Here is a 17,692-nt window from a genome sequence, read left to right on the forward strand (position 1 = left end):
ACCAGTGAGAAATGCGTGCAATCCAATACTGCTTTTACATCCGTAGTAAGCACACACCGGACCCATTGTTCTGAACCCGAAAAAGCTAAATTCAAAAATGCTTAACAATTTGAAAAACTAAACTTGAAAGACTAAATTTGAAAGACTAAGTAGTAAATATAGCTAGCTAACTGACTAGCTAACATAACCAAGCTAAGACTAAAAGGCTAAAAACTACAATATCTACAAACACAATAATTAAGAACTAACAATAATGACTAACGAGAACACTGAATAACAAGCTAAATGTGTTTTTAATCAGTGAAAACTGATTAGAAAGTTCATGCCTTTTAGACAGAATTGAGAAGGATTATATGAACTAGCACGGCCAGATCTTCAGTGTTATTTCTCTGGGATGCCTGATAAACGTACGCCCTGTTGTTGTCGTTGTTCTGTTTTTTTCTTACCTTTATTAAAAAGATCTCACCAGAAAATAATCTTTAATACTACTGCTTATAATAATATCTTAACGTTTGCTCCATGCAACAGCCTTATCCCTGCATGTCCTTCTCCCAACTGGACAACTCCACACAAATCAATCACATTTAAAACATTAAAACATTCATAAATATTTATTATAACATTTAACAGTTGTGAAATGTATGATTTATCACTTCCACAAAGAACACAACAAATGAACACAAACTGTTTAGTCTTTAGACTGTAATAAAGTCACAGTCAGTGTATTCAAAAAGGATTAAATACTAGTTTAAATAAACAGCAGTTTGAGAAGAGTCCTCAAAAAAAAGCTGACCCTTAAAGTGATTAGGAATTAAAGAAAATGTCTGCCTATGTTTGAGACTAACAAAGATTACCAGACTGCAGTTTTGGCCAATCTACATAAAACTATTTCCACTGGCCTAAGGCACAGGAATTCTAGAAGTACATATTTTACATACTGCATGCCTGATTTTACACCCAGGCAGTAGTTTGTTTTAAATTCTTAATATTAAATAGTAATGTGCAACAACATTTCTGTTAACTTTACCATTTGACCTGGTACTAAAGGTAGGGGCGGGGGAACAAAAGAGGGTCAAGTGAGAAGACTCAACTAATTACACCATACTGCCTCCCCTGCCCATTTGCCCATTGTGCGTTCTTTAGTCTGTATGATTCAAGCAAAACATACAGACATAATTCTATTAATTCATTTAAAAAAAAACAAAAAAAAAAACTGGGCAATTAGTATGGGGAAGGCTGCTCTACAGCTTGGTTGGTTAAAAGTGCACTAGAATAAAAATAAACCACAAATATTGCATTTAGTTTAGTGTTTGATGATGTCAGGGTAATACTTTGAAATATTTATTCAGCTTTATACACTTTACTCAAAACACACTCTAAGAAAGAGCAATACACATCCTTGACTTGGAGAGGCTTTGTATTGTCACACGAGCAATCTTCAAAACATCCCCCACAGGATTATATGAATAGGGTGAAGGATAAAGGATTTATCAATAAAATTATTATATATATATATATAAAAAATGTATGTGTGTGAGTGATCGAATTTTAACATGAAACCAAAGGATGAGAAAGGGGCTACTGGTGTTCTTGTTTTCCAGCTCTTCAGGGGGAACGCTGGTGGGATCAGAAGTCTCAGAGGAGGGTATCATCAGTGCAGCCTCCCTCAAGCCCATAGCGGAACTCCTGCAAGTTAGACACCCCATAGAAATGGATAAAAGCTGCTGCCACCACAAGCACATGGAATATCTGGTGGGAATGAAACTACACAGAAGAGAAAGACAAGTGTGAGCAAAGCAAGCATCATAAACATGCACTACAACTGACATTAAGGCATGTTTCACACATACCTTCTCGATGAGACAGGAGTGATGTGGCAGCATTAGTGCTGTGGAGCGTTTCAGCTATATATATATATATATATATATTTTTTTAAATGGATAAATATTCACATCAATTATTTAAAAAAAAAAATCTGTAGAAGAGCATGGTGCATTTGTATACCTTTGACAACTTTAAAATAGGCTGTGCATGTGAAACCTGATGGGTTTAGACGAGCACCAGATTTTATATATTTATTAAAAAAAAACAAAACACCTTCCACATCACTCACACCACATGTGTGTGAAACAAACCCAAGACTGGATGATGTCTTTTCATTACACTAACCATATTGTTCTTTTATCAATTATTTGCAGTGCATAACATTTATCTAAATTCTGATGTCACAAACATCACAATCAGTTTACAGAAAACACAAACGGTTGGTCATACCGGTATGTGAATGTGTGCTTTAATACAGATTAATTTCACAGTATTACGACTACCTTGCAAAATGTCATCATTGTGATAACCTCACGTTATAAGACAAGAGCATTTTCATGATTAAGAAAGTCAAATCTCACCCAAATATCACACTTGCCGGGGAAGTAGCGCTCAGGAATTCTAGCAGCATACAGCCCAGCGCCTGTGATGTACATGGCGCCCATTAAGTAGAACCAGCCCATCTGTCCCACTGTAGTGGCTTTGACAAAGCCTTCCTCAATTGTGAAGTGCATTGTGGGGACTATACCACTCAGTCCTAGGCCCATGAATACTCCTGTGAGAGGATAAGATTCTCAGAATATTTAAAGCACTCATTAGATCAAAGCTATTACAACTCAACAAATGCAGTAATGAATCCTTCAAGTATTGATGCATAGATCATACTCTGTCTATTTGACCCTTGTTTAAGTAAGAGATAGATAAGAACTCGTGTTCAATCAATATCTAAAAAAGTGTCATGGTATAAATGTGAAAATGCAGAAAAAAAAAAAAGACATTTTGCTAAGCCATAACTGTGGAGATTTAGCTGAACTACAAATAAACATGACACTGCTTTTGAGCACAAACAGGAAGGGGGGCCCTTTCAGTTCAGCTGAATTTTAATAACAGCAGGGCTATTAATGGGGCAGCCCCCCTGGCTGACAACATTACAGCGCTAATGTTATTTGAAAATACATATATTGTACAGTGTATTAGATTTTATTCTGGTGCTTTGTAGCATTCTAATGTCTTTAATGTACATTCTTCTAAATATTTCTTCAATTCAACTATTTTTTTTCCCTTAAACCTAATCTGGGTTAAAAACCTAACAGGACTGAAGGTCTAAGAATGTTTCTGGCTTGAGGCTTGAACGCTGCCATTTACTGCCAGTTAGTTCTGGTCGTGTTGTCTTGTACACACACACGTGAACAATTCAGACTCTGAGGGTTTCTCTATAATGGAGTATTTAATATCTCTTTTTTTAACATCTTAACAAATTAATTACAAATTAACACTTGAGCCCTATCGACAAAAACAGTATGGGTGACTTTTTTTGTAAAAATTATACAAGCATGGTATGGCATTGTTTGATGCACCGTATTTAAAATAAAATGTAAATAAAGCATAGTTTAGCTGTTTAATGTAAAATATAAAATTTTTCATTGGTGGGGCTCAATTACTAATCATTATGAAGACATTTTGAATCATCAGTGGAAGTCCCCTTCAACTGTTTGTTAGAAATGTCTAAGACAATACTAGCTTTCACAATGACACACACTGTGTTATGATGCATTTAGGAAACCTGGCCCTGACTGAACCAAATGGAACATGCCTGCTCGTGTGGGTCTGTGTCGAGGTGTGGAAAAGCGATCCCACTGGGCCACAATGATGGCAGCAATGCCCAGCACACAGACAATTGTGAGGTAGATGAGGCGGGGCTGGGGAGAGCAGTAGAATGAGTAGTAGAGCCAGGGTACAAATGAGCCCATGATCAGCAGAGCAATACCAGAGTAGTCTAGCCTAAGGAAGAAAAGGAACAGAGAGAGAACGAGGGATACAAAATTTAGTCATATGCAATCACCTTCTAACATAAATATATTTCTGGTTACAGAACGGTGAAATACTTGGAGAAGGTGCGGGAGACTTTCTCAGAGTGGCAGTAGACCGTGTGAAAAAGCCAAGAGAAGCTGAGGCAAAGCACTGCTCCCAAGAAGAACATTCCAAACACCACTTTCTCCTGCAGGGGGGCCATGAAGTACATGTTTGGTCTCAGCATGGTGAGAGTCCCCAGACACAGGAACAAGATCAACCCTGAGGGAACATGCATGCAATTGAGATAAGGGGTGGAACGCAAGGCAAAAATAAGACTTTGTGAGACTTACAGTAATCTTTTGCCAGAAAAAGAAATAATCATCACATGTGAATTGTAGTGCTGTTAACCTTTTCAACTCCTTGGAACCACCGGTGGTTCCAAAACGCACTTCGGCATATTCCTCATAACTTTCATATTTGATAAGCTACACTCAAAAGGTGGGTGTCATGAGAGCTGTAACTGTCTTCTTTCAGGTCAAATAGATGGGCAATGTAATTTTAAACCCTTATAATAAAAGAAGCTGAACTCTCATTTTTTTTTTTGCCTACTGAAAGTTGACCCATTTTTCCACAAATCAGGGCTATAAACTATAAACAGATGGTGTCTCTCCAGTGATATGCTCTGTAAATATATATCTGTATACAAAGAGTGTCTAAGATTTTTGGCTTTCAGCAGTAAATTGTAAGAATATAACAATGTGTATGATCATAAAACACAGTTCACAAATTCACAGTTATTTCATGCAGTTACTGAATAATTTGCCTTACGATTTGGTCGTGTAAATTCAGATGGACAAACCAAAATATACCCTGGTCAATAAGAGGTTGCTTAAAGAACCAACATTGTTTAAAATTCAACTTCTCAGTAAATCAGCAGTGAAGATCTGGCAGTTTGCATGATAATGAATAATTTTAATTCTCCTACTACTCTTGCAGAAAGAAACAGAGCCTGACAGACACACTCAATGTTTTATTGTCCTTATTTATAAATGAAGTCGTTTCAAAAGGCTTCTTTGTTTATCTTTGTCCAATAAAGTGCTTAAGATTCTGAAAGGTTATGCATAGTTTGTTATTGCTTGTTATTTGTTATTGCAAAAAGTTGTGACAGGGGCAACAAAAGACTTGTAATGCTACACCTAGAGGAACATCTCACAACTAATTAGGTTAGCTGGCAAAAGGTCAGTAACATGACTGGGTATAAAAAGAGCATTCTAGAAAATCTTTCAGAAGTAACGATGGGCAGGGGTTCACCATTCTGTGAAAGAGTATGTGGGCAAATAGTGCAAAAGTTCAAAAATAACATCTCAATGTCAAATAGCAAAGAACTTGGGGATAATCATCATCTACGATACATATCATCATTAAAAGGTTTAGAGAATCCAGACAACTCTCTGTATGCAAGGGACCGAAAACCGACACAGACTGGCCATGATCTTCGGGCCCTCAGGCTGCACTGCATTGAAAACAGACAATTCTGTGGCGGAAATCACTGCATGGGCACAGGAACACTTCCAAAAACCTGTCATCCATTAAAAACATTTGCTGCATTATGTATTATGAAAAATATGACTAAGGAGACCCCAAACTGTTGAGCAGCTGAAATCTTATATTAAGCAAAATGGGAAAACATTTAACTTTCAAAACTACAACAGTTGGTCTCCTCAGTTCCAAAAAGCTTACAGAGTGCTGTTAAAAGAAGAGGTGACGCAACACAATGGTAAACACGCCCCTGTCCCAAACGTGCTGGCATCAAATTCAAAATGGGCATACATTTTTCAATAAACAATACAATCTCCTTGATATGTTGTCTTTTAGTTTTTACAGTAAATGATTTGCACATCTATGCATTCTGTTTTTATTTACATTTTGCACAGTGTCCCAACTTTTTTGGTAATGAGGTTGTACTATAATTGACAGCTTTACTGAATCACAAAGCAGTGCATTTCTGAATGTGGATGTCATTAATAACCATCGAAATGATCATTTCGGCTTGTCTAAAGGCTTCTTCTGGAAAAACATGTTCTAAGTACACCTGAGGTTTTGTTCACCATCACTGTAACTGGAGCAGGTTCTTTTTCAGTGCAATGAATATATGCATGAGGTTCATAACATCAGGAGCTGCTCTCTAGGTCAAAACTTGTAATTCCAACCCACCAAGCAAATGGGTCCAAATATTCCCAGTCTCTGTGTGGATCCTGAAAATGCTCCCAAAGCAGGCACGGAAGGACGGCATGGGCGGCCGATGTCCATGCAGGAGGTAGTCATTGTCCTTAAGCCACTCTGGTAAAACGTGAAAAGGAATAACCCTCCAGCGGCCCTCCCAAACCTGCAGAATAGCCAATAGCAGAAAAACTTCATGCTACCTACATGATAGATTTATCAGTAATTTTACCTTGACCTGAAGTCTTATTTAAAGATCATACCTTGTGAACAAACTCTTCCATCTTTTCCATAGCATGATGAGCCTGCAGGGGAAGAGTAAGAACCTCACCCACCTCATCGTCATCATTGTCCTCAACTGCGAGACCACTTGACCCCTGCTGATAATTACCATTCATGAAGCAGCATGTAAGTCATTTCTCATCAGTTCATAACAACAAAGGAATATGGTATCAATTTACAGCATATAATAAAACATTTGCTTACCTCTGATAAGAGTGTGTTAGCCGCCAAGGGCCCTGGCTCCTCCAAAAGGGGTCCTAGTTCCATCAGCTCCACATCGGCTGGGACATGGCATTCCTCTGAGATTCGGCAGTCTGCATCGTTGGCAGACCCGTTTCGGCCTGACATAAGTAGACTGCCCTGCGACCCGTCCAGGACTGTTGTCTCTCACTGGCGCCTGGCACTTTGAATCACTGCTGATAAAGCAAAACAGACTGTTCAGTTAAAGCTAATTCAAATTCATGACAAAAGCACTAAAAGAGACAGGTTACCTTTTGACAGGTGTTCTGACAAAGAGGTGGGTCTAGATGTGCCACCCTGTTCTTCCCTCCTTCTGGTTTTGCATTCAGCCCTAAAATGCAAATAAGACATGTATTACACATTTGACGTTATTGTTCAATATGTTTTTAGTGCATGACATATTACATATAAACCAGCCTTTGGTAATGTTAATTTTATAATGTGTTGAATTTGACTCATCAGTCGATCAGATGGAGTGAAAACACTAAATAAGTGATTTTGGCTGCTAGTTACTTTGCTTACAGTCTAATAGGCTTTAAACAAGAATCTACTGTTTTTTGGTCTACTTTTGGTCATATTTTGATGTGTTGAATCTGGCTCATGAATCATTTGGAAGGAGTGCAAACTACTAACTTAATGAACTGTTTTAGTAATTTTGAGTGCCGGTTATGTTAAAATCCTGCAGTAAATGGACTTCACCTTTATATGTTTATAGCACAACAGATTTTGAACCAAAATCGGCCGTTTTTTAGTACACTTATGGGTAATGGCAATTTTGTAATGTGTTAAACTTGACTCATGAGTGAGTCAGACGTGGAACAAATGAGCTGATTTGGTAACTTTGGTTGCCATTTACTTTGACATTCTGCAGTAATTGGACTTCATCTTTGACATGCTCATAGTATGAAAGACTTTAAACCAAAAAGTGCTTTTTTTGGTCTACCTGGTCTACTTATTGGTACTTGTGATTTTATAAATTTCTCAATTTGACTTGTGAGTCAATAAGATGAGATGCAAATAATACTTAATAAACCAATTTGGTAACTTTGGTTGTAAATGACATACATGGTCCAATAAAATTACTTCACTTTTAGCTTGTACAGAGTGTGACAAACAATGGAGCAATATTGCTTATTTTTTTGGAAGATGTGTAGGAAATTACTGTTTTATGAATTTGCAAAAATGTTCAACATGTGGAATTATTGCTGTAGCGCTGCTATATATATATATATATATATATATATATATATATATATATATATATATATATATATATATATATCTCAATGTTTGATTGCCTGTACAATTTAGTCAAACATCTGTGGGCATGGCTGTACAGACTGAAGACAAGTATGTCTCACCATTTGCATTTCTTTCATTTAAACTGAGGAAAAGATATGTTATATTATTTATATATGATTCCATATTGTAGCACCCCCCTGGGGGTTGATTTAGACCACAATTGGCATGCTTTCACGGAGTATGATTTAGCCTATGTATGACTGTACCAATTTTGGTCTCATTCAGACAATGTATGTGAGAGTTCCAGATAATGGAGTTGTAAAAACTCTGTCCAGATGGACTAATGACATGTTACAGATGTGTTAAAAAGTCAACTTTTTTGATAATTATTTATTTGCGCACTCCAAAGTGTGTTTTTTTCCAACAACGCACTGACTAAGTTGTTAAGCTCACTTTAGTGCATTATTTGATCCTAACTGCATGCTTATCACCTGAATGGTATAAGACATTTGCTCATTTCAGTGTTTTAAAATTTCAGAAGCACCCCCAATGGTCGATATCTGTCATACTTCAGTTGGTAGTATAGAGCCCATACTTGGAGATGCATTTCAAGTTTCGTGGTGATCTGCCAATTCTAAGGCTGTCAAAAACCTGCTTAAATCTGACTGGCCGATGGCAGCCATATTCTTTCGAACATGACATCAGCCTCATAGATCCTAATAAAGGACACCACTGCCGTTATCTGATCTGTGTCCCCTGCCCAATTTGCACCACACATGCGCATCACTGTCGCACATTTGTAGAGAATATTACTTTTACTGGCTCTATCTGATCTGTAGCGCATATTTGCAAACACTGACTATAGTTGAGCTTTGTATACAATGTCATCCTTAGCCTGTATTTGCGCTACAATAACAGCTTGAACACAGCTGGGCAAAATATAAGCTTAATGTCAAATGGCTGTTTACTCCCTATGTAGTGTGCCCTACACAAATCATTATATAAAGGCTTCTACATACAAGCATATTAAGAAATATAATTTGATGATGGTAGCTCGGACATTTCTCCGTTAGACGGCATGAGTGTGCTACAAATGCAAGTACTTGCTTAACATTCAACAGCTACTATTATTATTAACCTAAGTTAAACTAAGTGTGCCTTTTAAAATTAAATTTATTCTCATTCTTTTTTATATTAACTACATACATAAATAAATTATATTTTATCAATCTAACAAGTTTACAATGCATATTACCTATATTAACCTATAAATGCTTTGCTTTTTCACTTGTTCACAATGTCAAGCTTGTTGCAGAAATGTATAAAATTATTACTTTCTTGCCTTGCAAGCACTGTATTACCTTAAGAAAATGCCTAGTTCTGCATAAAAGCTCAATAAATTTTAAATTCAATTTCTGATAATCGCCTTTCTGCTAGCAGGCCCAACACTTGTTATGGACACCAATACACCGTTCCACCACATTTCTGGTTTTAATATCTGCATGGGTCTCCGAGCAACTTCCCAGGATATCTTTCTGCCTCAAAGTCACTCCACAGACTAGACTGTCTGAGAATGTAGCTGTCGTCTCATTTGCTTACAAAACTGGCAGTAACAGTGGCGGTAAATCGCTTTCACTTAAATCGACTAGAAGAACATGCAAAGGATCACATTCCTTTCAATCAACAATAAAGTAAATCACCGTTTTACACAGTGCACACAGCCCAGAGCGTCTTCTACAGTGACTTAAATAATAATAAAGGATAATGTAGCCAACATACACTGTTGCTTGCTTGTTCAGTGACACTGTAGTCTGCATTCACCTCCAATGCAATGAAACTTGCATGCTGCTATTCCTTGACAATGAACCATACATATGAATCTCACATACTCGCATTGTGTTTCTCACCAATCTGGTTTAATTTCTTTAGACTTAGCACGCTTATAACTCAGAAATCTTCATAGAAATCTTACAAAAAAGGCAGAGAGTTGTAAAGAAAAAATTCTGAAGAAACGCAATCCATTATGAATCTAGATACACTGGTATTGCTGTCATGTAACTTGCACAGGTACATGCTGTTTGCAAATATATACTGCTAAAATCCTTTCATAATCGACTCAAAAGAAATAAAAGTAATAGGGGAATGTTTTATGTCTCTGCTGAAAAAGGACCACCACAAACCATTAGGATTAAAACCTGAATGGTTTCCAATAGAGACCACAAGTCTCCTGTAGAACACCTTTAGATCCCATTAGGAAACCATCAAATGCATTTAAAATCCGCCATTAGTCACCTGTTAAATCATGATTATCATTTACATTGTGATATCAACCCATTAAAATAGCCAAAACACATAACAAAACCATCAGGGACCAACAGAAACACTTAAGGGTTTCTATGGGTCTTTTCAGTAGGAATGGCAGACTGCTTGCCAGAAAATGCACCCTGTCATATTTTTGCAAAATTGTTGTTAACAGCCATAAAAAATATTGCAGAAAACACATGCTGACACTAAGTGTATATTATTAAAATATTTAAAAATTGTGTGCATTTTAGGGAAGTCCATCCACCAGGAAAAGCACCCTCTCTCAGATCTGGCTACAGTGTTGTTGCATCTAGGAAACTTGCAAAGGTCTTACATATTGGTCACAAATATATTTTAATAAAAATGTATTGTGTAAACAGAACATTAGTTACAGAGGCTGCCAGAAAATACACCCTTTCTGAAATCTGTTTACATTGCTATTATATTCATGTTATTTATACAGGTAATACATATTGATCCCATGTATGCATGATGACAAACATTTCAAAGTTGTGTTAACAAAAAGAAATTTACAGAGGGATGCCTTTTAAGGCAGTCCACCTGCCAGGAAACGCACCCCATCTTATATCTGGCTACATGGTTATTGCATCCATGAAACGTGCACATGTATCATGTTGGTCAAAAATATGTGGGACTAAAAGTATTTCATGCTTGGGTCAATAAAAGAAAGTTATAGAAGGGTGCCTTTAAGGCAGTCCACCTGCCAGAAAATGCACTCCCTCTTAAATCTGACTACATGGCTACAGCATTCAAGAAACTTCACAGGTATCACATGTTGGTCCCAAATATGTGGGCCTGAAAACATGTCATGCTTATGTCACTAAATAGTAAGTTACAGAAGAATGCCATTTAAGTCAGCCCACGTGCCAGGTAATGCACCCATTCTTAAATCTGACTATATTATTATTATTACTATTACTACTACTACTACTACATCAGGTAATACATATTTGGCCCTAAATATATAGTACTCAAAACATTATATAGTTAGGTCAACAGGAATAAAGTTATAGGGGGGTGCCTTTAAAGGCAGTCCAACTGCCAGGAAATGCACCGTCATATCTGGCTTCATTGTTATTGCATTCATGATATTTATACAGTTACTACATATTGGTCCTGAATATCTACTATTAAAAATATATAGTTGTGTCCACAGAAAAATGTTTTATAAGTGCCTTTTTATGCAGTCCACTTGGCAGAAAATGCATCCCTTCTTAAATCTAGCTGTAAATAAGTTTATTTGAAATTGTATTGAATTATTTTAAGATAATTAAAAGTATGTCAGGTTGTTGGATGGATGGCCTGAAATTGCACTGCTTTATCTCTGCACATGTTAATAGAAAGTATCTGATAATACCCACTTTTTTACCCACCTAGTATGAAACCTTTACTTCTTTTTATTTTAAAACACTACTAACAGTATTCTGGCATCTTGAAGTTGATCAGTTATTCTAGTAAACATCTTTTAAGAGACACCATCAAAGACTGCAAACCAAACAGTGTTTATTTTTCAAAAAGGTCTTTGAGATTTGACCAAAGGAACATTGTAATGTGACCAGCAAATATATAGCATAATAATACTCGAACAGTTATTCCTCTTATACAACCAGTTTGTCAGCCAAAAAATCTCAGATCTATATTTGTGGGAAATATGAAAAGGACTGCATACTTTACAAAATATTCGGATGTTGAATGGCTATAAAATCAGTACGGCCAAATTAATACATTGTTGGGTAATTTAAAACAGCATAATTGAGATAATTAAAAGAAATTTATGAAAAACACCAATTCATAATTTCTGTGATGCAATATACCCCCAAAAAATAAAAACAGAAGGCCACACTTTGAATTATACAACCTCATTTCCAAAAACGTTGGGACACTTTTTTTGGAAATGAGAAAACAGATCGCAAAGATGTGTAAATCTTTGACAACAACTTGCTGAAATAAGCAAGTCCTTCCCTGAAAAAGACGTCGTCTGGATGGCAGCATGTTGCTCCAAAATGGAGATGAAACGATATTAAAATTTCATATCACGATTATCATGACCAAAATTATCATGGTTATCGGTATTATCGCAATATTGTTCAAATGTGTTGAAAAGTAAAATAAATAAAAAAATAAATACTGATACACAAACAAACTCGTTTCACCAACTTTTATATTAACACAAATAGAACTGGCAGCAATATGCACTTTTTGTTTGTATAAACATTAAAAAATAAGGTCACATTTTTAGTATTACTTTTGTATTACTTACAATACTTGTAATACTCTGTAAACAAAAGAATAGCAAATGTACTATTATTACTGTTATTATTTTTATTATTATAATTATTATTATTATTATTATTATTATTAATTACAATAACTAGGGATTTCCCTGCATAGAGAATTAAATCTCGACCAACTCCGAGGTGGGTCTTAATGGAAAACTACTACTTCTAAGAAGTGTTGCACTCGGGGGATTTCTTTCCTAACTGCAATTGCAGCATTATTGTGCCGTTGTGGCGCTGTACCCCTAATCAATACAGTGCACCAGGAAAAACTAAAAACAAAATCACAGAGGAATTGCGTGACCGTGCTGTGAGCTGCTCCTCTAAAAGCATTTTAAAACTAAAACATAACTTAAAATTAACATGCATCTGAGCTGTGGCAGAAACACTCCTAAAGTTTAATCTCTGAAACTCTTCATAAAAGCAGCACACAGCGTTTACTCGTGCAAGGTCCCGTCTCAAAGCACACTATCTTCCCTATGTAGTGCACTTTGTGGATCATGAAATAGCAAATCCTTCACCCAAAGAGTGCATGAAATGTTCAACTAAGTCATCTATAATCAACATCAACAATAGGTTACAAATTCCCTATTTAAAACTCAACTGCTTGTTAATGATGATCATGTTTGTTTGAACAGTAGCGCACTATGTAGGGGACACTGAGTGATTTGTTATTCTCTTCTCAGCTTCATTTTATATTATTAACGAACCATAAGCATAAGTTAAACCACACAAACCAGGACATTTCTTCTATTTCAAAGTCCCCACAGACTTCTACGTTAAAGTTAACCTTGCATTCTTTAAAAAGTAGTGGGTGGTGGTCGTGAAGATGACTCGTAAGGTTTGATGTGTTGACCCCTTTCGCTGCTATTTTCTTTCGGCATGTTCTGCAGACAGGGTGGTCATCATCCAATTAGCTTTCCTTCTGCATTCTTATAAAACCCAAAGTATGACCAAACATCAGACTTGGCTGAAATATCTCCGAATCTCCGAGTTTTTCCACACCGCGGCAATCGACTGCGGTTTTAACGATACTTTAAAGTTCAAACGGTACTACTAACCGTCATTAATTTTACCGCAGTTTACCGTGAAACCGGTAACTGTTTCATCTCTACTCCAAAACCTGTATATATCGTTCAGCATTAACGATGCCTTCACATTTGTGAGTCACCCATGTCATGTGCACTAATATTGCACTATTGCACTATAATTGTGCACTACTGGCATTCAGCATTGCCCCTTGCATACAGAGATTTCTCCAGATTCTCTGAATCTTTTAATGATTGTATGTATCACAGATGATAAAATAACCCAAGTTCTTTGCTATTTTACATTGAGAAACATTATTCTTGAATTTGCCCATGCAGTCTTTCACATCTTTGCTTTTGGCCTCCCTGCGATGCTGCTTTTATACCCAGTCATGTTACTGACCTGTTATCTATCAATCTAATTAGTAGTGAGATGTTCCACCAGGTGTTTTAGCATTCCACAACTTGACCCGTCTTTTGTTGCCCCGTTCCAACTTTTTTGAAAACATGTTGCTGGTATCAAATTCAAAATGCGCATTTTTTTTCAAAAAACAATGAAATTTCTCAGTTTCAACATTTGACACGTTGTCTTTGTACTATTTCCAATTAAATGTAGGGTTTAAATCATTTGCACATCTTTGCATGCTGCTTTTATTTACATTTTGCACAGCGTCCTAACTTTTTAGGAAACTGGGTTGTAACAGTAGAATAGATTACAAAATTTAAAAGGTAAAAAAGTTTTTCGGGTTTACATAAACATAAAAAGAAAAAAGACTTGGCCAAAGCAGTTATAGCTTATTACAAATTATATGGCACTTAGACAAGCAGACATGGGGTGGTTCAGAAACCTAATTTTGAACAAAGTGTCATTAGTGAGACTCAATCAACAAAGACAGTGTCTTGCACATCTTAATGACATCAGTAAGATACGCTCTCAGTCAGTCCAAAAGCCTTGCATGTTCCGAAATGGTCATCTGTCACCCAGTTATATGCTGACGGAAATATCCAGTTCCACCTGAAGTACCATAGGCTGCTAAAGATGGGCATAAACAAGTCCTTATCTCATGTCAGAGTGTCCTTCTCAAGAAACCTTTCACAACCCTCAGACATAAAGCCACACACACACACACACAAATGTCCGGTCTTACACTCCAACAAAGCAGGAGCTTACATGATCAGTAATCTCAATGTATTTATATATTAGTATTATCTGTATTATCTGCATTACTATCATGTCTGTATAAGTATCATGTATGTAATACATCCAATAGGGCCAATACACATTACCTGTATAAATATCATGGATGTAACAATAATGTAGCCAGGCTTAAGAGGGGGTGTGTTTTCTGGCAAGTGGACTGCTCTAAAAGGCATCCCCCTGTGACTTTCTGGTGACCCAACTATGGAATTGTTATATATTATCACATGTTTGGGACCAATATGTGATACTTATAGAACTGCCATGAAAGTAATAATGTAGCCAGATTTAAGAGGGGGTGCATTTTCTGGCAGATGGACTGCCTTAAATGGCATCCTTCTACAATTATATGCTTTCATGCATGTGATACCTGTTTAAGTTCCATGGACGCAATAACCATGTAGCCAGATATAAGAGGGGGGTGCATTTCCTGGCAGGTGGACTCCCTTAAAAGGCATCCCTTTGTAATTTTCTTTTTGTTGACACAACTGTGAAACGTTTGTCGCCACACATATTTGGAACCAATATGTATTTCCTGTATAAATATCATGAACGTGAACAGATTTAAGAAGGGGTGCATTTTCTGGCAAGTGGATTGCACTAAAAGGAATCCCCTGTAACTTGCTTCCTGGTTGTACAACAATAATACATTTTTAGTAATACATACTTGTGACCAATATGTAACACACAGGCAGGTTTCATAGACAACACTTGCTAGATCTGAGAGAGGGTGCATTTCCTGGCAGATGGACTGCCTTAAAAAGCATCCTTTAGTAACTTTCCTTCCATGTACACAATTTTGAAATATTTTAGAAATATATACTTGGTGCAATTGTGTTTTTGCAATACATTTTCATGGCTGTAACAACTATTTAGCAAAAACATGAGAGGGTGCCTTATCCTGACAAGTGGTCTGTAGCAAAATATCTCAGTGCCAGACACAAAGTAGGACTCATGGATCCGTTCCTGTCTGTGCCGTGTTGCAAATCTGCTGCTAAGAGGTCTGTGATCTCCGAATGACGAAATCGAAATTGATCAAAGGGGTGTAATTTATCCCACAGAACTGGCTGCCGAAACAAACCGAGACGCATTTCGTTTTCTTCCACGTTTCCCATCGATCAAATCAACCAGCCATTATAACCGTTTGTTTGCGACAGAAAGTTAAAACTTAAACCTAGCTGAAACTACGTAGCTAAGTTGGTGCAATCAGTTAAATGGTAGTAGCTCGTAAACTTGAACGTAGTAGTAGGCTACGAGCGAACCTGCGTTCAGCTGATGCAACTGCCCAACAGGAGAAAAAAGAATTTTGTGTCTATGACACACGGCGCAAGATATATGACCCAAAAACTTTCGAGCTTCGCTATAGCGCCACATCTGGCCGACTGGGCTGAGCGTCTGAGTAGCGGGAGGGACTACTACCTATTGACCAAGTTTCGCATCTGTAGGTTACGAATTTACGGTTTTGTCTGCACGATTCGTTTTAGCGGTGAAGAATCCTAACAATTAAAATAGGGTTCCATCATTTCATGCTTGGAGCCCCGATTAGCATTACCTGGCTACCAGGCTAGCACAATAAACAACTTAGGACTACATAACCACAGGGGAACTGCGAAAAAATACCACTGCTAGCTACTGACCGTCAGGTTTTAAGTCATTAAGCTATTGTGAAGTACTGTGCATGATGTGTCCACTTTGTAAACGCCAAACAACTTGACTCCTCAGCTATCTAAGCTAACTAGCTAAGCTACCTAGGTTACCCTTTATTTGGTTAGCTAGCTGATTATGCATTGGCTAAGTGCCGCTTCCCTCAGTACTACCATGCTTTACAATGAAACGAACCAGCATATCAAATAAGCGGTGTTCGCCTAAAACCACCTAATTTAGCTTCCACATCCAATTGTTTCAGCTGGTTCGCATGACAACAAAGCTAGCTAACCTAACAATACAGTCGGGTATGCCTTCTTCTGCTGGCTATACTGAGAAGTGATTTCTGTAGCTAGCGTTAGCTAGCTAAAGTACTAAAGATACGAAGCATGTAACGAACGTTAACGGCTACACATCAACAGAAAATTACTAAGAAGCTTATCTGCCTGCAAGCGGCTTTACTAACTTACCTAGCGCCCAAAGTAGTGGTGCAAGAAATCTGATGCTGTTCTGTTCTTACAACAAACTGAACCGCCACCGCACAGCACTATGTCGAAAGGAGAACGCTACTCGACCTACTGCTAATGCCAGGCAACCACTTTCAGCTGCTGCCTCTTAGCTGTAAACAAATAACAGAGCAGCTCCCTCTGCTGGTAACACGGATAAATCCTACTGCGATCAAAAACCGAGTCCAAGATCACGGAGCTAAAATGAGACGTTGTCAAATTTTGAATATCAATTGACCTATACTGGGATATGATATTTTCCAGGAAAGGGATGGAAAAAATGACTACATCTACAGCCATACTGTAATCAGAAGTCATTTAGTTTACTAATCATTCAAGATAATTGATATTTTTGTATTATCTTGTCTTTAAAAAATCTATAATACTATTTGAGATCCTATAATGCTGGGCAATACATCCATAACAGGGGAGTCCAAACTTTTTATCTTGCAGGGCCGAAGTGAAATGTTTGTGGGGGGCCATGGGCCAAAAAGACAAAATAATGTACAAATAAAGGAGGTAGGTAGGTTTTCAAAAATATATTTTATAACATGATACTACATTTTGTTACTAAAATACCTCAGACAATTAAAATGACAATAAGAATTTAATGAGTTATATATTGTATAAAAATATGTTTAGTCTCTCACTATTACAGATCTTTCAGATGAGAGTTTTTCACTATTTTTTTACCAAGCATTATGGACAAATTCTATAATGTATTAAAAATAATGTATAATGTACTAAATAAAATGTATGAATTTTTAGCTTAGTTAACAATAATTTCAGATAAAACACAAAGGAAATAGTGTTTGGGGAAAAAAGTGTTTAAATGTTTTTTGAAAGAAATACAGGCAGTATCTGTGAGCCTGGTTGGTCATATTTGCCAAGCAG

At 36.9% G+C, this 17,692-nt stretch overlaps 1 protein-coding gene across 3 annotated transcripts; it reads right to left on the minus strand.

Annotated features, from left to right (window-relative positions):
• Nucleotides 1-1,495: 1,495 nt before the first annotated feature.
• Nucleotides 1,496-16,895, minus strand: adipor1a (adiponectin receptor 1a). 3 transcript variants are annotated; one of them, XM_036559403.1, is made up of 9 exons: nt 16,763-16,895; nt 6,831-6,910; nt 6,544-6,752; nt 6,321-6,437; nt 6,052-6,223; nt 3,930-4,116; nt 3,638-3,825; nt 2,406-2,599; nt 1,496-1,764 (listed from the first exon to the last, which is right to left on the minus strand). In XM_036559403.1, exons 3-9 carry the CDS (start codon nt 6,685-6,687, stop codon nt 1,636-1,638), a joined length of 1,131 nt encoding a protein of 376 aa, XP_036415296.1. In that variant the 5' UTR covers nt 6,688-6,752; nt 6,831-6,910; nt 16,763-16,895; the 3' UTR covers nt 1,496-1,635. The 3 variants fall into 3 exon arrangements, with proteins under 3 accessions (XP_036415296.1, XP_036415297.1, XP_036415295.1); XM_036559404.1 differs by having other exon boundaries at nt 6,321-6,434; nt 6,544-6,755; XM_036559402.1 differs by having other exon boundaries at nt 6,544-6,755.
• Between the last annotated feature and the right edge of the window lie 797 nt (nt 16,896-17,692).

The sequence above is a fragment of the Colossoma macropomum genome, unplaced genomic scaffold, assembly GCF_904425465.1.
Source record: "Colossoma macropomum unplaced genomic scaffold, Colossoma_macropomum, whole genome shotgun sequence".
Lineage (NCBI taxonomy): Eukaryota > Metazoa > Chordata > Actinopteri > Characiformes > Serrasalmidae > Colossoma > Colossoma macropomum.